Raw genomic sequence first — 22,685 nt, 5'->3', positions numbered from 1 at the left:
ATGCTTTCCAGGGAGTTCTTCTTACACTAAGGTTGGAACTTAATATATTGGATATTTGTGAAATTACTAGGATTTAAGTAACAGAAGAAAACTAACAGCTACTTAGTGTCTACATTACATGCTAGGCACTTTCAAAAAAATGATCTTAATCCCACAATCACCTCCATTTTATGTAAAAGAAAAGTGAGGTTTAGAGAAATGAAGCAACTTATTAAAGTCTGCATAGCTAGTAAGAAGTAAAACTAATATTCAAAAACCCAGGACTATCTAATCCCAAAGTCTGAAGACTCTTTTCATCTATGGAATTAGTTTCTAAACTATACCTTTAAATGAGAAAACGCAGTAAGTGGTTACCATGCTCCTAAGCAACTGCCCATGAGATCAAGAACCACAGGCTGCTTCAGACAGCCACGATTAACAGGCAGCCATGACTAACGTCTTCTAAGACATGTTGCAGGATTTATTCCGACAGTGGGGCCAACTGTTCTGGTGCTTCTCCAGAACAAAAGCCAAATAGAAAACGCTGTCTGTCATATTCTCTCAATGCCGTCCTCCTTTCTCAAGGAAAGCGCGGAAGGTTGCTAGCTTATAAAATGATGTCCATATTAAAAGCAATCAAAATTTAAGCACTGATTTCTACAAATTTAAATTACACATGATTAGCCAAACTAAAAACATCACGATTCTACATTAAGCTAAGTAATGCTTTTAGCTTTCTGATGCCAGTTAAAAGAATGATACTTATTAACCATTATGCAGGCCTAATTTTAATTTGCAAAGGTCCCGGCAAATTAAAGTTTCTATTAGGCAAAATTATTTCTCCCTTGTATCTTCTTCTCTGCTTTTCTCTCTCCCTAGGTCTTCCTCTTCTATCACCCTCAAGAAGTAGACATCCCAGATCCGGGAAAAGAAGCATTTTCCAGGAGCTGCTTTAGAGTTAGCAGGCGTTCACCTCAAGTTCACTTAGAGTCTCTAGAGCATTTGCCAAATTCGGAATAATCAAAAAAACCTACTCTACATTAACATATTGTTTTTTATGGTAAGATGATATATAATCAAAAATTTTCACACAGCAAGTAAAATAAAAACGTAATTTCTGATTATTTCACTGATCAAAACATAATTAACAGAATACCCTATTATTTGAACATTTGGTTAACAAAGGTTTTATCATATTAAAGACTTCATTGCAATTAGCAGGTTATTGTTGGGATTAAGTTCACTAAATAGAAAATTATGTGTTGAAAAATTATACATCCTGTTCTATTTAGGTCTCCAGGAGTGCAATCTTCAAATACTAAAATTGGCTATCATGAAACCTGCATTAGAGCTGCTCGTCGTCACTAACAAAATTAAAAAAAAAAAAACTACTAAGCAACTGAATGGTTTTGCCGTACAAAATTCTTGAAATAACATCTCTCAGAATGTCATACTCATTGAAAACATAGTTTGATAGCAACGTGTTCAATTCATTGCTATAAAAAGACACACTTGAGAACTATAATACCGAAGGATTATAATGACAATTTTGTACAGGTTGCTCTACTGAAATATGGATAAACCATCTTGTAAGATCATATTTATCCTGCTAATAATACTCTAACATACAGTATCTAGTATTTTATTGTTAAACACACTCCATGGAACAATGAAAATTATACCTTACATTTCCAACTATTCCAATGTAGTATGACTAAAGATGGAGGGAGGGGTGAGGGAAATGAGAAATAATGCTAAATTTTATACTTCTAAGTTCCAAATCAAATGACCAATGATTATGATTTTTCATAATTCTCTAACAGGAAGACAGAAACTTATCTCAAAAGAGAAGCATTTTAAAAATTACAGCTGAGGAAACTACAGCCTAGGGGTTAGGTGACACCCCCTGTCATTCACTGGTCACGTTCACGGCAGAGCCACCCCCAGGCCCCCCGTCTCCTGATTTCCAGATGGGTAGTTCTCCATTACACTGCTAGGAAACGTGAACATGACTATGTTAAGAGAGCTAAAAGAAAAGTTCTTACCGACTGCAAAACTGTTTCAGGACTTTTATCTTCATGCTCGTGTGATGCCTTGGTAATTAATCGAACAGTTTCTTCTTTCAAGTGCTTTGAGAAATCACTTCTTGATGGCTGCTCTAGATATTCTGGCTCTCCTGCTTGTGCTTCACAAGAAAAGAATCAATTGTATATCTAATATAAATCACAGAGGGTCTATACTAAGATGAATTTGTTATTTATTTCTAATTCGAAGTCATACAATAATCAACTTTAATCTTCTATTTAAAGTAATATATCCTTCAATATACAACACCTTCCCCAGAATTTACCAAATAAATAAATAAATCACATCCAAAAGTAGTCAAATAATTACTGAAGAAAGTACTCATTACAGTATATAGTAAAGAATTCATAGTAAACTTTTCTGCCATGATAAGTACCAAAATCTCATTTTAGAAAATCATTAGAATTCTACCAAAAAAAAAAAAATGTGGTTTGTACAACAATCCTAGTCTGAGTTTCCACAGAGAGCACAGGAGCTGTTTTTCTGGCCCCGGTGTCCTTTTTCACAACTAATTGACAAAACCCTAACCCTGAATGAAGCCAACTTTCTGTTTTTTCTGAACTTCCCTCTGGTAGCTGAGCGCTGTTAGGGGAAAAAGAACTTGGCAAAATGGTATCAGTATAAGTTCAAGACTTCAAATACCAGCCCTGCAAAGAACTCACAAAGTTATACCAACTACCTGTGTTCTGAGGTCCAGAGCCACAGATGCAACAATGTATGCTGAACGTCCACTAGGTGTTCTCTAGACAATCCCAAAGGTTTTACATAAGTGAGCTTCTGCCTATCTCTCCAACATATCTTCTGTCCTTTGCCCTTTGCTCAAAAAGGGACATACACTAGCTTTTCTTCAGCTTATCTAAAACACATCAAAGAAGAGGTTTACCTTCCAACCTTCAGATCTTTCCTCATTTTCTTCCCTCTGCGTGTATGCTCACCCACTCTCACTCCCCCAATTAATAACTTCAATATATCCTTTTGTTTAAATACCAGTTCCTTATGGAAGCATTCCTGATTACACCACCTCTAGTGCAGGGTTTCTCAGCCTCAGCACTACTGACATTTTGATTCAAATGATTCGTTGGTGTGGAGGGCTGTCCTACGCATCCCGGCCTCCACCCACTAGAAGCCAGTAGTAGTGTCTGAAGTGGTGACACCCAGAAGTTTCTCCAGTATTGTCCAATGTCTCCCGGGGGAAAAATCACTCTGAGATGAGAACCACTGCTCTAAAGTAACATACTTTCTTTTTAATAGCACTTACCACAATTATGACATAATTATTGTTCTAAGTATTTGTTTCAAGCCCATATCTCCTGCTAGACTGTAAGGATTTTAAAAGCAGGAATGCTTTCTCCCTTTTCTTTGCTATTTCTTCAACACCTAGCATATAATAAGCACACAACAGCTTAATGGAACAAGTGAATTTTATAAATAATTAATGATTGGATATGATGAATAAGAAAGTGCACTAAAATGTTCTACAATGTTACTGGGATTCATTAAGTGAGTCCTTAAGCTCAATCAACTGGTAAGTCCTTAAACTCAATCAAATGGTGGGACATAACAGGGCCCCTGTCAACTTTTCCAATATTTGATTAATTTAAAAAATATCTCAAAGAGAAATATTATTCAAAGTGAAATACTATAATTTCAACATGCATTCATGGTCACTAATCTATCCAATAAATTTTAATTAAGCATTTAACTATGTGCCAGGCACTAGGCTAGACATGGCGACTCTGAGGTAAATGAAGCAGCCAGTCTCTGCCCCTATGAAGCTAATAGTCACCTATGGAGAAAGTCACTAGCCAAAGAATCACACGTATGAATTGGGACAACATTACAGTAATATACTCTAGGAATCAAGTGGGGGAGGGGTAATTTAGATTATGTGATATGAGATAAACTGACATTTTAGCTGAAAGATGATGGGTTGAGTTTGCCTAATGGAAGAATGAATAGCCCATGTGGTGAGCATGAGCTGGATGTGAGCAAAGGCCAGTGTGGCTGGACTCCAGGACAGGAGGAGAGAGACACCAAGAGATGATGCAGGCTGAGGCAAAAATCATTAACGGCCTTGTAGTCACATAAAAGTTTTGAGAGCAAAAGGAAGTGAATAAACATTTTAAATACAATGCCAATGTGGCAAGTTTAAAAAAATTATTCTGGCTACACTGTGAAGACTAGATTAAGGAGGAAATTAAAACTAGAAGTCAGTGAAGGTACTAGAAAGTACTAGAGCAATACGAGCAAGAGATGACTATGCTTTTGGATAAGTGAGATAGCAAGAGAGGTAGAAAGAATTGGTTGGATTCGAGATGTATTTTGGACATAAAGCTTTGGAGAGTGATGTGAAGATGACTCTGAGTTTTCGGCATGAGTAACTAGGATGATGGAGGTGACTATACCATGAAAAGGCAAACTAGAGGCAGGAATGTTTACAATGTGAGTATCAAGGAGAGCAGTTAAAAGATGTTAACGTCTTCATTTCTGTATTTCCTCACTTTGGAATACAATGTTCTTTCAGGGCCCTCACATGATGAATAAGATAAAAAAAATTTGAGGCTACTCCTTCAGCTTAGCAGGCTTCTTGCTTCGTGATAAGTGGCTTAAGCCAGCTGCTTTCAGGCTTACCAGAGAGAAACTTCTTGGAGATAAAGTTTTTACTTGTATTTGCCCTTCTTTGTCTCTTCTTACTATAACAGATAAAACATCAATGTTGATAGTAAGATGTGAGCTTAATGCAACGAGGGCCAAGAAATCCATCTGGACTGACAATGGTCTAACCCACTGAAATCTGGACAGTCTACGTAAAAAACGTCCTTAGGAGCAAAAGTAATTTTATCTGATCAACACAGTCAAATACAACTTAGGTCACCAGGGTCAAGGTTTCCTTCCATATAGGGATTTGAGTACAAAAACCTTACGAGTAATGCTGAAAGGCTTTGCCTAAATGCCATACAGAACTATTTCTTCTTGAGCTTTCCCTGTGTAATATCTTTCACGGCTTATTTGAGAAATGCTATAGTCACAGTAGGTGAAACTACAATGATTCAAGATGTGGGAATTTGGAAACAAAAACCCAAATTTCATTCCCAAAATGTTTATTGAGCATGTGCCATTGTCAGTGCTGTGCTAGGTCTTAACAATGTAAAAAAGAAGTTGACATAAAATTCACTCATTTTAAGGAACTCTCGAGAAAATCAGGTAAATATATACTCCACTACAAAACAAAATACCTAATGCAATATCAGAGTTATGCACAAGGTTCTACAGAAGCACTGTGGACCCAATACACACACGTGAGATGATGTTGCCTGTTAAGAAAGATTTTCTAGAAGAAATGCCAACTGAGCTGAGTCTTGAAGGATTTGTAGAGAGGATTATCTTGGAGATGAGAAAGAAGAAGATTCCAAGCAGAAGGAATAGCATATGTAAAAGCACTGTAAGGACAGACAAAAGATTAATAAAATCCTTGCTATTAATGAGCCTTTACACTAGTAAGCAAGTCAATATAAGAATAATATAAATTTGGTAGTGAGAACAGATTAAGAGAAAAAACATAACAGTTGCTATAGGGGTAATATTAGGGGATTGATAAAGACTGAAGTATGAGGGAGGTCTTCAAGAATAGGCAAAATGTGAAGAATCAGTGACTAGAGGACATTTTTTAAATGAAAGATACTTCATGAGCAAAGCCATAATTACAGGAAAGTTCCCGATAAGCAAGAGCAATGGGGAATAATTCAGTTTTGATGAAATATAAGATACTCTCAGGAAGGGAAGTCATCTTGGAAGATTATAAATAGAGGGTCTTCACAAAAAAGAAAGGAGGTTTTGGCTTCATTTTGTCAAACTGGAAGAGTAAAAAAGAGTAGAACAGACATATAACCAAAATGAGGAAAATCAAAAGCTCTTTCCACTACCCAGAGATAAGCACCATGAATATTTTTAGTATTATATACTTGCAGACTTTACCCACACACATTTTTCAAACAAAAAGAATTAGTCTGAACACACTGTTTTTAACTTAATATAACAGACATTTTTCATGTCAATATAACTTTTACTGGTTATATTGTGTTCTTCTGTTTGGAGGGCTCATATAACTAATACTCTACCATACATTTAGGCAATTTCCATATCTTTGTTAAAAACAATAGTAGGACAAAAAGTTTGGCTTTTTTGTGTGTGTGTGTTTTTATTCATCCTGTCACCCTAGAGAAGCCTGATCATTGCCGGCCTGTATAAAGGGTGGGGACTCAAGAGATCACACCGTTTCTTTATGTTCTAACTGATACTTCATATACTAACTAGCCTCTCAGTTTAATGTACTATTCAGGCTTCAATTTGGAATACAAATGGTGATCACATTCAAGAGGCATCCACCATATCTCATTTATTATGTTAGATTCTGGAAATATAGATAAAATCATCACCCAGTCCTTGCTTTACGTAACTTGAAAATATCGAAGATACTGTTCATTCTATCAGTCTCACTCTCAGGAAACAACTGTACTTTCCTGGAACATCAGCTTACTTTTAACTTGTAGACAGTATTTGTAGAGAAGACTCAGAATCAATTCTGCATGCCACCTTTTGCCAAGTTCATCAAATCTTATGGAATGCATTTCATACCAACATTAATGATTTTTACCCTATTCTTTTCTACCCTGATTTTTTTTTTTTAAATCTGGGTATGCTATGTATGTTGTAAGGACTTCAAATAGTTTTTGAAAAAGAGAGGAGTAACACAAGCAAAATCACTCCGGCAAAACTCTTCTCTCCTTCTGAGTAAATTCTCTGTTTTATAAATACAGCCTAGAGCCATGCTGCTTAACCAGAAGTACACTTCAGAATTATCTGAAGATCTTTTTAAAAATATATATTCTAGACCCTTCCTCCAGAGATTCTGATCCCAGTAAGTCTTGTGGTCTTACCTGGGGTGTGCTGTTTATATACAGAAAAAAATCCCCCAGGTATTTCTGATGTCTACACCCATAGTAGAGAATTGCTGGCTAGATCTCTAAGCATACGGGTTCAGGTAAGTGTTCCTTTGCAGGAAGTAGGTTTAGGGAGGTAGCGTGAGATGGACCAGACAATACTCTCTCATCATCTATTACTTAGTTTCAGTAAGACAATGAATGAGACTAAAGAAGTGATGCCTGTGGGCTTCTTGGTGACATGTTAGCAGAAGAGGAACAAACATTCACTTAATTAATACCATATAAATTAATATTCTTATTTAGAAGTGTCACTCAGAAGAAATTGGATTTTAGTGGTTTTTATGTTACAGCTTCACTGAGAAGATTTGCAGAGAGAGAAGAAGAATCACTCTGATTTTATGAACAAGATATCCTTGTATTATTTACATTAGTCACTCATAATCCTAATGTACACCTGAGGGATTTAAAGATAGGTTCTCTTTGATATTCTGAAAACACTATACTAAATTAAACAAATTACTTTTTTTTTAACTGTATAGAAAACTGTGAAGAGAACTAGGAAGATGATGACATGGGTATTAAAGTAAAATTTCTCTACTAATAATAAGGGATAAGTGGTTCCAATAAACATTATACTAAGTTCCCTTATTCAACTGTGATCTGTTAAATTCCCCTGCAACAGAGGATGGATTTCTTATTATGATATGTATGATAATATAGTAATAGAAACTAACCTCCTAAACGATAATCTCACACCCCAAATTTATTGTCCTAGCACATACTAATTCCACTAACTCAAACAAAGTGCCTATTTTTAGCAATTCTATAGAGCATACAACGTTTCCAACTGAGGCAGCATTGCCACTGCTTTCTAAAAACCCAGTCTGGAAGACGGTCATCATAACAGCTATATGTGAATTGACCGATTCCGTCTATTTTTTAGTTGTTTTGGCCCCTTTCAGAAGTATTTCTGCATCTCTTCAAGTTTTTTTTTTAGATACTAAAAAGAGAGACATAAAAATATACACCTTATACCTACTGCTGAATTTTTTTTAAATTACAAAGCAGCATATCAAGTGTACAGTAGAAAGAAATGATCAGGATAAAAGGGTGTGTGGCATATAGACGAGGTTCTTTTTATACAGAGGGAGTATAAGACAGACAAACGTAAACGGTGGGGCAAAGTTAGCTAGTCCTGGCAGACAGGAATATTAGTGGGGAATAGTAGTAGTTTGACTTAAGATGTAGAAATAACATATGTTAAGTCTGTAAATTTAGAAAGTCTTACGAGAAACAGACAAGATGAAGGGGAAGAGACTGTATAGACAGAATTTAATATTTTGTGTCACAAAATACAGGTGGGCCAAGAATAGAGTTGGAGCTTAGCCAATGAAAAGAGGATTCACCTTCATCTGAGTGCTTAGGTATCACTACCACTTATGCCAATTATGCCGTTCCGTCCTCCTACCAATAGTAAGAACAGCCACATGCAAATAGAGTACATAAAAGTCAAGGTGGAATAACACCGTAGCTCCATCTTGGAGCAAGTTCTAGGGACAGGTTTGGGAAGGATATGTACAGAAGACAAGGATGAAAGCATGAAGGGATGGAATTAGCTCAATAATGAAAGGAACTATAACGTAGTTACTACACTGCGATTTGAGCTCAGGAACCTCTTGATATCTGCCTAGCTATTTCATTTCCTACTAATGTGGACAAAGTCACTGTAATGAAAGTGCACTGTTGTGAAACCACAGAGCTCACTTGTTCTATGTGGTGGTCCTTGATGTATGAGAAGAAAGTGCAGCCATGCATAATAATAAAGCTCACCAGACTACTGTATTGCATTTAAGGTTCAAAACGTTGGTATAATACCATTGTCTTGGTCTTTTAAAAATTCTGAATCAATGCCTCTTAAGACTGAGATCAAAGACTCAACTATTCAATTTACATGAAAACAAGTTACAGGTCTGGAGAGATGTGTGCATGCCTGCATCAGTCACAATACCGTACTGTGGTACTGTGAATCTCCCATTGAAAGAAAAATTCCTTCTAAAGTTCAAATGAAAATGCTGAGACCCACCTAGGTAATGCTGCATGGGAATCTGTCAGTAAAGACGAAATTAAACCAATACCTAAAATGCTTCCTTAAACCAACAAAAAAACATGCAAACGTTGCAAAAACCAAAAAAGGATATCCGAAAAGATCCAGTCAGTTAAAAAAAGAGACAAAGGAATTTGAGCAAAATATTTGTGTTTAATTTATCTCTTCTCATTTCCCTAACTAGTACAGAAAAATAGCACTTTTTCTACAGTAGGAAATATGTTGCCTTAAAATATATTAACAACTCAGTGATGATGAAATTAATCTTTAAAAAAAAAATCAGTTGACATTCTATTTTCAATTTTGCTAAAGCATATTTTCTCTATTTTTTACAGTGTTTATTTTATTGATTTCATCAGCCAAAAATTTTAGAATTTTCTTAATATTTATATTTTTATATATTTATCTGTTTTAAGATCTGCACACATTTTAAATTAGAATATATTAAATATTTAGTTTTGACTAATTTTGTTAATTTCAAGAATTCTGAAAAAATCAAATAAATCCTCTATATTAATAATAGTATTACACAAAATATACACGGATATAACAGTAATGCAATTTTGCTCAAACACGAAATTACTACAGTTCCTTCCCTCGATAGCTTTAGTGAGCTGGCTTTGGTTACTTGCTGGTTTCACAGCTTTTCCAAGCTTCCTGTCAAGAAGGGTGAAGACCCATCAAACTAGACAGGATACACAGAGGAGGAGTTAACAGAATTACCTCATTTAATTTGAAAAGGTCTGTATGTATACAGTGGTGTCTGGCAAAGGGGTAAACTAAATTGTTACCTGTGGTTATCTCTGAGTGATGGAATTTCAAATGATTTTTACTGGCTTCTTCATACTTTAAGATAACTAAAGTTTTTTTTCCCCAATGAGTATATCTTATTTTTATAATAAAACATCAATAATAAATATGATATTAATAACAAAATACAATTAATAAAAATGGACTAACCTGCTGTTATAGAAGATTCTGACTCCCTCAACTTCTGAGATGCTAAGAGTTTTTCTTGCAAAGCTTTCTGGGCAAGTTGTGTATCCCATTCTTCTAGTTCTTTTTCAAATCGCTGGTTGTCTTCCTCAACAAAATCTCTTAAATCCGGTGGTAATGTTTCTATTCCAACAAGGGCCTGCCCAGTTTCTTTATTAAACTCCTCTGCAAATCATATTTCAAAAACTAATATAAAATTAAGAATTAAAGGAAAACTGCAAAGCTCAAAATTGAATGCATTTCAAATGGGATTTAAAGTATGAATTATTACCATTTGGTAAAGCAATATTACTCAAAAATTAAAAGAAAACTCCAACAAATACTCAGGAAAGCAATGATGCAAATATTTGACAATCTAATATAAGTAATGTTCTCAGCTTTTATTTTTAATCTGAAGAGTAAAAAATGGAACAAGATATAAAACCAAAATTGTTTGCTATTCAAACACTGACATAGTACTACTTTTTTAAGAAAATACTAGATGTTTGGTTATTCATTAAGTAAAACTTATCACAAAATGAGAATAACTCATAAATTAAGCTGAAAATAGAACTAAAATTCTTTTTTATCTGAAGCAGTTAAGCAGCAATACCATACTTACATGCAATTCTAAATCACAACTAATGAGTACAGCAAGATTTTTTAAAACATTGCATAAAGCAGTATTTAAAAGAGTTACTCAACTTCTACTACACACATACAAAATAAATTTCAGCTTTCGGTCATAAGTCCACTGCCTCATTAGTTCTGCTTAATTGTTAAATACTAAAGGAAAATCAACTTTATGAATTTCAAAGAAACTTTTATTAAGTGTTTTCTTTATGCAAAGCCCATATTAGAATGTGAGAAATAAAAAGATTAAGACATAGTATGGTATGGTGCCCAGCTCTGAGCAGATCAGAGTAAAGCGGGAAACACAAGCCAACATATAATCCCAACGCACAATCAGTGCCCGAAAGAGCTATGCTATGAGAACACAGGGAGGGAGACTGCCTGCCAGGTCAAGAAAAGCTTATCAGCCTCAATTGAATCTTGACAGATGAGCAGGAATTAGACAAAAGAAGAAAGAAAGAATAATATTACCAGATAAAATAAAAATAAAAAACCTAAGAGCATATAGATATAAATATGTGAAATGATTTGGTGTAAGCAGAATACAGCAAAAACTTCAAATGCAAGTAAAGTACAAAGGTCTGAAATGGACAACGGTTATAAGTGAAGCTGGAAAGACAATCAGAGGCCAGAAAATGGAGGCCTTATATGTTGGGGTAATGAGCTTGAATATGGATTAACGCGTGATGTAGTCATTAAAAGGATTTTAGCAAGAAGAAACAGTCAGATTTACATTTTATAATAGTTACTAAATAAACTTTGAATACAAAATATATTCCAATTCTCAGTCCTGGTCATATCACTTTTCAATTCCAGTTTTTGCACTTAACAGAAGAGGGCTTCCTAATGATATCTCTCACCCTCTACGTGAATTATGCTTAACTAATCACACCAGAGAAGAGAGTCATATTATTTAAAAATATCTATGTCACCCTATATATTTCATATTCTTACCTTGTATTAAGAATTGTGCTTTATCATTTATGTACATTAAACAATATGCACTGGCATTTCTATAACCACCAAAAGAGTCCCTCACTAGCTCTTCCCATGATGATTTTGTCACAGCAATATCATTGTACTTCATCCACCTGTTTTCATGATGATCAAAAATGTAAGCCCAGTAGTGCCCGGCATTAGCTTGGCCTTCATGAACTAAAACAGCATGTAAGCGATAAGGAACCTAAATATGAAAACAGAAGAGTTAAAGTGCAGTTAAGTAGTCTACGAGACCGCATTCCATAAAACCCACAAACTCTCTGATTAGAGGATACCATAGGATCATCCAGCTTTTAATGGGAGAAAATTGACTGAGACTAAAATTTTGAAAAACTTAAATTATGAAATTAAAAAAAGGGGGAAGGTAAATAAGCTAAAGACATGTAAAGTAGACAGGTGTGTAAGCAGGGTGATTTTCAAAACTTTGAAAATGTATTTCTTATGCATCTATTTGTTGACCTGTTTATTTTTTGCAAATAAAGAACTTATAATGAACATGTTTATATATAGCACATGATTTCTCTAAATGTTCACAATCATAAATTGATGGCTGAGTTTTGCAAAATGGCTGATATGATGTATACCAAAAGTTAAAATGTTACTGAGCCCTATACTTTCTCCCATAATCTTAATATCCTTAAACAACCATATAATTTCCCCCATCGGACTTTTTCTTTTAAATATTAAGGCCTTTTGGAAAATCTTGATGCATTTTATTGTAAAATAATAATAAGAGTAAGCAATAAATACAGTATGAGAATATAACTGAATGGGGTATATATTAATATGGAATCTTTAAGATCAGCAATTTTACAACAAAACAGGTAAGGACAATTAAGATAAATAATATAAAGATAAATAAAAATATGTATATAATTTTGATAATACCAGCTCCAAATTTCACTTACTTGGATCATAGATTTGTCAGAGTACATTAGTTCAATTGTTCGATGGATTCTGGATATGCTTTCCTGCAAATCTAAGGATAGAAGACATCATGTAATGATTAACATTAAATATGTTTCTACTAGGACTTAAAAGGTAGGGATTAAAGGTTTTCCTACTAATATGTTAGAAGAATAAGAAAAAATTCCTAAAACTATTCTTTAAAAAATTACTATTATTAAGGTCCAAAATCTCATTGCATGAATGACTCTGAAGTTCCTCAAATTTAAAATGGCCAAAAGTGTACTCATTATATTCCTACTCTGTCCTCTGAGGTGGGGACCTGCTCATCCATTAGGCTGCCCTTTTCAAAAATGCATTCTACTTAGCTATTCATATCATTACTCATATCATTATGAATAACTAAGGGAATCATGCCTGATTCCCTCCTCTCTCTTACCTCTTGTCAATGACCTACATCTGTCAGTTGTCTTCAAAGAGAGTATCAAACTCATTCATTTCTTTCCTCCCTCAACCACTACCTTAGTGTCAAAGCTTCCTAGCTTCCATCCTTTTGAATGTAATTTTATAAAAACAAACACAATCTGCCAAGTCCAGGAGAAAATTATCCAATACCTAGCACAGTGTTCAGGAAACACTACATAATTAATGTTTGCCAATGAATTCTTACATAAAAAATTCCCTTATATATAAAAAATACTAAGGGTAATCATTTCAGTTACTAATACTAATTGTTAGTCACCATCACATCCTATTTACTCTCTATTAAATTAGGACTGCTCTTTATTTACATATTGCCTATAAAGAGTCAAGTTGGGCATCTAAAATCCAACAACCACTACTGTTTAATTCCAACCTTTTGGCATAAAACAGTAGCTCCTAGAATTTTAATTTTTCAAGATCAATAAAATTAGGATAAAATTGGGGAACAGGGTATTATATTTTAACATGTAAGGAAAAGTTATAATAAACTCTACCATAAAATATGAACAGCACTTCGTTAAAAAAAAAAAAAAGGACATTTTAACAACAGTAGAGTAGGAAGCGGATACTTCAGAAAAAAGGAGAATTCCTTCCAAGAAAGGACAGATGACAACTTTACACCAACACGCATACTTGTGCGTGCACACACATATGTGCCCCACAGAGCACTGTCCTTATTTTTCTTATTTTGCTACATGCCAATTAAAACTCATTACAGACTGGCAGTGACCTCATAGATCAAATTTGGAAATCTCTGTTAAGTAGACTGAAAATTAAAATTCACATTTCTAATGATTAAAGAAAATTTTTTATCATTTGAACTCATTGTATAAATATCAGGGGAAGTACATAATTGCTAAGTACAAAATTGGATGCTGTATGTTTCACCAATGGAGTAGCTGTGAATACCAGATTGCTATAAACTTAGAGCACTAAACTAGAAAATCAGATCATCTGCTATGCCATTAATCAGCTAAGTAATCTAGGGAAAATCTTTCAGTCTCTCTGAACCTGGTAGTAAGATCATAAAAACTGGAAGCCAGACTAGTTTATCTTATAGAAAACATTTTCTAAAAAAAAAAAAAAATACTTTATAGTATTTACAGATGAAATCAACAGGTGATTTCCTTTCTCAATTTTAACATTATACAGATCCATCTGAGGCGACAGTAGCTATGCTGTGAGAAGATTCTTACCTCTGGTGTCATTTTCTATTTCTGTCCTCCAGCGATGTAAACAGCTTTCTAGCACAGAAAGTTCTTCTTCTGTTATGTGCCTTGGTGCTGGATGCATGGGCAAATCTGGAGGTATCCGAGACTGTGTGAATGGTTTATGTATTACTGATCTCGATGAAATGGCAGCTACTGACGCAGGTGACGTGCTTGGCAGTTCTGAAGAAGGAGTTCCCTGTTGCTCTGTTGTACTGTATTTTTAAATCACAGAATGTTTACTATTAAACTTTCCAAAATGAAGCTTTGGACAAAGACTATGCCAATCACACAGTATTAAATTGCCTTATAATTTCAAAAGGAAAAGGTCTTCTTTAAAAAAAGAGAAATATGTGGATTAATAAAATATCCTAATGAGATTCTTAATATATGAGGACTACATTATTCTAAGGATGAAACTGTGGCTTTATGGTAGAAATGGCTTAATCATACTTACTTAAAGAAAACAAATCTTCTGTATACTAGAATTATAAAACCTTCCTTGCTAATATTTACTAGCTCATATTATAGAAAAAAAAATCTAACTTAACAGTATTATTTTCACAGATAAAAAGTTGAAACATTTAACATACCAAAACAACCTAAAGTATAATTTTGAACAGAAAAAAATACGATGAAAATTTCAATCCACAACTATAAAATCTAGTGAAACAATGAAATAAGCCCCTCAAAGACATACAATCTTCTAAGTGAATCTAATCTTTTTAGAGTCCATTAAAATAAATCACAACATGCATTTTCTAAAATCTTCTTTAAAGGCATCAGTTACATTATTAGTTAATATAGGTAACATACCCGTCTCTTACATCAAGAAAACTTTTTACCTTGGTAATGTCTGTGATGACACGGAACCACTAGGTGGGGAACTAGCATCAATATCATCGATAGGAGAAGTGCAAACAGGTTTACTTGAGGCAAATTCCAAGGCGTACTGCAGAACATCTACCAGGGGGAATCGTTTGGGACCCGAGCCATAGCTTAAATATCTGTTAACCATAAAATGTATGAATGCTTTTATTTGTATCTAAACCACATTTGTTTTTTTCAATAGCTGTTACAAAACATGATAAAAACACTTCAATAATCTTCCTCAACAATGGAATTAATTTTGCTTTCAAATGAAGACAGTAAAACTGAATACACATTCAAGAAATAAATGTTCTCCAAAGGAAGAAAACCAAAGCTGATTAAGACTGAATGTGCATATAAACTGTCATAAATTTTAAATGCTCTAAGTTGTAATCCAATAGGAAAATGAAAACTGACAGTTCCATCTCCTGAGCCTGTTTTTATTTTTAGATCTGTCATCTGGTCTCATGATCAAGATAGTGACTAATATTATCCTCCTACCTTTTACCTCTGATTATTTTTCAGTATGATTACTGGTACCTTTTAAGAATAAAAATTATTGAAACATGATACATTATTTTTGTATAAAAAAGTTTTAGGCTGTTAATTTTCAAATTAACACTAAAACAAGAAAATACGGATTAGATCAGATTAGATCTCCCCGGCCATATTTCAGCCTGTAGACTTTTGTCTGAACTACAGAACATTTGACAGTCTAGACTCTGGTGTCTTTTGGAAACAATCCGCAGCTTAAGACAAGAGTGAGATGATATTCATGCACGCCACGACCCACTAGTGCGAGGGGCAGCCATTCGCTCTCCCCAGGGATGTGCTTTCTAGGCAACCCTTGCCCACCAGTTTACACATGACTTGTTTCCCTTCAAACCTCTGTGACCCATTTCCGTGTTAAGGAGAAAAAGTCGGCAATCGTTTCAATGGAGATCTTAAGAGTAACACTTAGTCTCATGCAAGAAGAAACTTTGACTATTGATTAGTTTCACTTTGTATCTATTTTCAGCACCATGAGTATTACCTGTTGACAGTGAGAATATTTATCTTAAACCACTAAAATTATCTTCTTCCAATTATGCCAATTATGTATTATTTTAGTTTCTAACAAAACTCAAAACTAAACTACTCTAGCAAAATAGAAATCCAGAATGATTATCTACTCCTAGAACTATAAAGCACCAAAAGCAAATTTAAAACTAAGGAGTCTAGATAGCCACTACAAATATGACTTCCTATAGTTAGCTCATAATTTTGTAAAAATTACAATACCTTTCTAGTCTCTGTTGTAATACTGTGAGGTAATCTTTTAGTCTCTTGATCTCTTCCCTCTTAATTCTTGTTATTTCTCTGTTTCTGAGCATGTATCTATCAGGACAAAGAAAAACAGCAATCATTAGTATTTCTAAATATCATGGAAATAGATATAATAAGTCGAGCCAAAACCACAGAAGATCAATTCATTTGAAATTTTATGATAAAATATCAGACAATATAAAATAATATTTTTAAAAATTTTGACAGAATTGTAATACAAATACAAAAATAATCTTTCTTTAAACTTCCTTAGAATATTATTCCCAGCAACTATAATTTTCTAAATAAAAAGAGAACTCCATTTTCCTTGACAAGTGGAATTATTATGCAAAAAACACAGATTAATTCTAAGGAAATTAAGCAAAATTTTTTTAAACACAGTAACAATTCTTCACTTGGTTACTAAACTGTTTCAAAAATGTCATCTTGTATTCCAAACCATACCTGTCCAGATATAAAACCTGAGGAAATTCTAATTTGTTGTGAATTTTTTCTGGTCTTCCCAATGCCTGATTAAATTCAAATCTTGACAATTCAAATGTTAACACAGGTGGTAGTTCAGTAAACCAATGCTGAAAGAAAACAACAACAAAAAATTGTAATATCTCCCTTCTGTTTTCTCCATTGCAACTTTCGGCATGAGATGTTAGCACTGGCATTTTTATATACATCATCACAATGCTGATGGTACAAATAATTGATTGGTTATGTAATTTAGTGAAAACTCAACTTGGTTCTAGAAGTTTTCCACACTTCTTGAAAATTCCAAGAATGGGGATAAGACACAAGCAGGAAAGAGAAAAGTCTTCTAACAACTCTCATTTTTCCATGATAATTCTTTACATTAGAATTTCTAACCCAAAGAGAGAGACACTGGTTAAAATCAAGGCTTAGTAGCTGAAGTTCTGACTTCTTCAATATTATGTCACTATTACTAATAGTTATTACAATCAACCACATTGCCAAAAACTTAGGACAATCTAAGCTGTAAGATGCAATACACAAAGGAAAAAAGCTATTTTTATAGCATAAATGATCACAGTTCTCATGGTAAAAACTAGAAACTGATATTTTCCTGCTTTAAATTTAATTTTCCTATTGGAATTTTGACTAATTTAAGAAAAGATCTATGACTAACACATATATAGTTTATACTTATAGTAACTATATTTAAAATCTTTTTAAATGACTAGTGTTTAAAGAATTAAATGCCTCACTGATATGAGCCAACTCTTCCACAAACTTCGGCAACTCTTCAGTTAAGTGTGAAATGCAACAACACTTGAAAAGAAAATTATTTTCATAAAACAGATTCAAGTTTTACATAAACAATATTTATTTAAAGGGAAAGAGAAATGAACAAACCTGTGAATCAACAAATATAGAAGTATACAATAATGTAACAAATATTTTTAAAGTGCTTATTATAAGCCTTGCAATGTACTACTATAAAAAGAAATTGCCACATACTATATTGTGTGATATTTTCAAGCACCACAAAATGCCACCACACAAATGTCAATAAGCTAGGAGTACACTAAATCAAATTCAAATGTCGGAAAAAAGCAGGAATGATGCACATTTGGCAAACTGGATTTGACTAAGATCTTGAAAGTTGCTACTTTTCTCTAATTAAAGCTAATAGTTATTCAAAACTATTTCTCCCTCTAAAAATGCTAATGATTACCCGAACTGAGATTTCCTGAGTTGTATTTAGTTTATCTTTTACTGAAAGCTGAAGTTTAAGGAATTTGCTTTATATGGATATTACCTGAAATTGACTAGAGAAAGTTATGAAAGATCTAACATTAGAAACACCTCAAGTTTTAAAATTTCTTGAGCAGAGTTTATTTTCTTCTTACATAACAGTGGCAAGAATTTTAGTTAGTTCTAATCCACACTTGAAATTACGATTAAGAATTAAAGAATACCCCATAAACATCACAAAGAAAACTTTTGATGCTTTAGCATAAATTATCTACTCCATTTCATGATACTCAAACAAATAAATAAGTAGATTTCAAAAACTATTACTTTCACATTTTATTGCAATACTGCACATGCCATCACTACAATTAAATAGTTACATACTTTAATTCATGGAAACCTACGAAGGCCAAGAGAAATCAAATAACCCAAATTAGAAGTATGCTTCTGTGTAGATCATTTAAAGTCCAGAAAATAGCTTCCATTCATCACAAAAGCATGTTCATAATTTGTGATGTAATATGTCTCTGTTGTGAATGCATTTCCTGTAACATCGACGACAGGTTTTTCCTACTACAGGAGTAGAGAATTTCAATTTCTCATTCCAAAGCTGATGGGGACAAGAAGAGACAGCCAGAAGTTCCCTAAATTCACTTAAAAAAATATGAGGAGTATATCTAGCTCTGTGATTTTCAGATTAGAAGTACAGCAGTATGTAACTAGAATTTTAAATAATATAAAACAACAAGGTTTTTTTCTTTCAAAATATGTTTCCATTCAACAAAAAACTGCATTTACTTCTCTAAGATAACTAGTATGCCAGGTTTGTGAGCCACAGGTCATTAAAGGTAAAAACAATGCTTAGATTCTGCACATCTCTAAGCACATATTATTATTACATTATTTAAGGATCCCACAGGGGTAAGAGATTAATGCAGTTACTGAGTAACGCACTTACATAATCTGCATTAGCCACAGAAGTGCTCCTGAATCTATCACGACTATAAATCTGACCTGTTAAATAGAAATATTTTCTAAAGAGAATGTAGTCATTTTTTTGAGTTATAATACCTGGTTTTTCTATTAATATGTTGTAAATACCTTGCTTTTGTGAGATTGCCAAGAATGCCAAGAAAAATAAAGAAAAAGCAGACCTACCATTCCAAATACCCCACAGAACACCAAATAAAGCCAGATGTAAACTAAGCACGAAAGCAAAACCTTCCTATTCCAATTCAAAAATCAGTTTCAGTCATTTAATCATCTTCACTCATTTGCCCTTTTCTTTTTAAAGATCAGTTTCCCATATAACATCTACATATATCTAATATGACAAACGTAGAGACTGTTTCTCTAATTTAGTTTCTAGTTCAAGTTCTGTTAAATTTTCTTTCAGTACTCTAATTATAACTTAGTACAACTTTGGGAAGGGAAATTTGGCAGTCCTTCCATTTTTAGATGAGTCTGCCCTGTGACCCACAGATTCCACTTCTAACTAACCTTCACTCCTAAGTGCTCCAGGTACTCACAGAATGACATTCTTTAAAATAATCTTTGTCCAACTACTGTCTCATAGAAGAATTAAATCAATTTAATTTTATTAATACAAGCTTTGTGATACTATGCAGGTTTTACAAAGAATGGTATAAAGCTATATATTGACATGGAAGGAATGCTCACAATATAGCGGTCAGTAAAAAAAATGCAAGTCTCAGGACAGTATGAACAGATGAAATCCAAATATTTATGCAAGCATAGTAATAATCTAAAAAAGTACAACACATTATCAGTAGTGAATAGCCACACCAGAAGTGAAGTATTTACTATTTGAAATTTTTTTCCTTCAATAGACGATCAAAAAATATCTCCAGGTTTCCTGGAGTTTGACTCATCTATAAATTGCAGATTACTTAATTAAAATTTAAAATTTCATGATTTAGAAAAATATTTTGTAAGTAATATCTTACACATGATCGTTTTCAGTTTACTCAGTTGTCTCCTAGTATATCACTCCAGAAATTTAAACTCTTATAGTCCACTGGATTTTTAATATGAGTTATTATGGAAACAAGAGGTCTTCCTATATTGGTTGAGCACAGCTACTTCAGCAAAAGATATGTTTTCTGTATCAAAGTAAAATCAACAATTTTTACTAAATAACAGTGTAAGAGATAAAAGGTTACTACCATCAGGGACTGGAAATTTAGAAATAAGCCTAAAATGTTACTCATTGGTCTTTATAGAGACTCAAGAAGAAATAAAACAGTTATTCTGAAGGTCGTAATAATATAAGACTATAATTTAAGTATATTATTAAAAACTTTGAGATAGTCTACTCTAGCAGGTGACAGTCTCTTAAACCTAGCTGAATTATTATTGAAACTATGAGTCCGGCAAATCCAGGCAATTGGTACTAGGAATCACAGGTAATCAAATTTACTACAATTGAGACTGCTTAGAAATTGCTGAATTCACAGAAGATAACCAACCACTATATTCCTTCAATTAGATAGAAAAACCTAGGCAGAAAATATATACTGTACTACGGGGCATTCAGAGTGAAGCCAAAGATGGAGGACAAATTAGATTTTTTAAATAATGAAATTCAGATTCAATGTAAGAAAAACATTTTTAAAAGCTAGGAATATGTGAGAAAGATTATTTACCAATTAATTACTAAAACATTTACCAATAAGCCACAGTGTATTTCATTTATAAGCTACTTTGACAACGTAAGGAAAATGCCGTCCCTCCTCCCCCTGCCCAAACCCACCATCCTCTTATCTAACAGAAAGCAGATCATACTCTGGGCCGAGGGTTGGGGGGGGGGCTCTGCTTTCTTGTTCCATCATGGGATCCTGGGGGAGTCCCAATCTTTAGAGATCTGTTTCCCAATCAATAAAGTAAACAAGCGTAATTTAAATATTCTTAATTAGAGGTCTACGTCAGAATCACTCATGGAGCTCTTATGCCAAAGTACCAGATTCCGACCTAGATTCTGATTTGATAGCTTTGAATTGGGGCCGAGGCATCTGCTGAGAATCACTGAAGTAGATGATCTATGATGCAGAAAGAAAAACTACTTCAAATATTTTCTCTTTCTCTCTCTCTCAAAAAGTCAAAAGATAGTCAATATTATTTCTTTTTCTGTTCGAGTGTGCGAGGGAAGAGAAGGAAATGAGGATGGAGTTAGAACAAGAAAAAGTTAATCCTATCTTTTAAAAAAAAGCACACAATTCAGATAAAAGTAATTTATTCTCAAAAATACAAGAACTCAGTCCCTTTTCAGATAAACACAGAGATATTATCACTTAATATTTATTAAGCACCTATTCAGGGATAAAGACCTCAGAAACTTTTTGATAGCACTGGGACACTTCATTCATTCAGTCAATAAATATGTGTTACATAATTCTATTTGCAGTCACCGTACTAACCACTAGTGACAGAGCAGTGAATGACACAGAGGACCCCATCCTCGAGCATGGCACTTACAAACAGACAAACTGCCAGCAACTGCCAAATGATGTTTGGAGCACATGATTTGTCCTTTGCTTTCTATTACAGTAACACTCTCTGATGGATGAATGTACGGATGGGTGGATTGATATACAGACGGAGCTAGAGAGATGAATGGAGAGACAGAGGTGGGTGACGAAACAGAGACCACTGGACAAAGATAAATATGTTTATAACATATTTTTTAAATTATTTTTTTCTTGAGAAAGCAAGTTCTTCCATCTGCCCTTCAAGCAATTATACAGCAAATTTACAAAAAAAAGGAGTCTCATGTTGCCTATTTAGGCATGAACAAATTCCAACAATGTTTGATGTAAGTAACATGTCTTCATAAAATTCCACCTTAACATCAGTGTTTTTCTTCTTTACTTCCAGGACTAGCATGCTGTAATGACTGGTACCTTGATTAAGAAGTCTGAAAAGACTGAACAATCTACTAAGGAAGGATTTTAACAGAAAATTTTGAGATAAACTGTGAGAGAATTTAACATAGATTATAGACTGTATTGAGTGCATGGGTCTCTCAAATATGTCTAAACTACCATAATGAAATCCAAACACATATTCCGAGTATTTGCTCAACTATTAGGTAGCTACATAATTAAAGCCTTCAGTTGTGCTTTACAGCACTGTAAGACAGACCTGGGGGAAGGGGAATAATGAAGATGCTAAACTCACCTCTTGGCCTGATTTTCCTGAATTCTCTGAATGTAAAGACTCAATTTCTCCTTCAATCATAGCAGCTTCTAGGCACTCGTGTAGATCTTTGAATCCATTGACCTGAAGTGGGTACTGACCAAACATTTCAGTATTTTCAAATTTTTTACCTATAGGAGGGGGGGAAAGTTAATTAAATTAACGTTCCTCAATATGGTCTTTTAGCTACTAAAAGTAAATGTCTATATAAATTATCTCCTGAACCTGAAAATTCTAACTCCAAATGATGAT

General features: G+C 33.8%; 1 protein-coding gene across 3 annotated transcripts in view; it reads right to left on the bottom strand.

The window, feature by feature from the left end:
* USP25 (ubiquitin specific peptidase 25) overlaps nt 1–22,685 on the bottom strand; it is a 98,352-nt gene that overhangs the window by 30,879 nt on the left and 44,788 nt on the right. For 2 of the 3 annotated variants that reach the window (XM_070597794.1, XM_070597795.1), the window contains exons 7-15: nt 22,416–22,564; nt 16,956–17,083; nt 16,467–16,562; nt 15,161–15,322; nt 14,304–14,530; nt 12,627–12,697; nt 11,674–11,902; nt 10,072–10,272; nt 2,025–2,164 (exon numbers count right to left, since the gene is read on the bottom strand). In XM_070597794.1, coding sequence (XP_070453895.1) covers nt 2,025–2,164; nt 10,072–10,272; nt 11,674–11,902; nt 12,627–12,697; nt 14,304–14,530; nt 15,161–15,322; nt 16,467–16,562; nt 16,956–17,083; nt 22,416–22,564 — 1,403 coding nt within the window. The remainder of the gene's footprint in view (nt 1–2,024; nt 2,165–10,071; nt 10,273–11,673; nt 11,903–12,626; nt 12,698–14,303; nt 14,531–15,160; nt 15,323–16,466; nt 16,563–16,955; nt 17,084–22,415; nt 22,565–22,685) is intronic. The other variant, XM_070597797.1, reaches the window with a different exon arrangement.

This window comes from Equus przewalskii, chromosome 27 (assembly GCF_037783145.1).
Source record: "Equus przewalskii isolate Varuska chromosome 27, EquPr2, whole genome shotgun sequence".
Classification (NCBI taxonomy): Eukaryota; Metazoa; Chordata; class Mammalia; order Perissodactyla; family Equidae; genus Equus; species Equus przewalskii.
The sequence above is the reverse complement of the archived record's forward strand: the minus strand, read 5'-3'. Positions and strand labels throughout refer to the sequence as shown.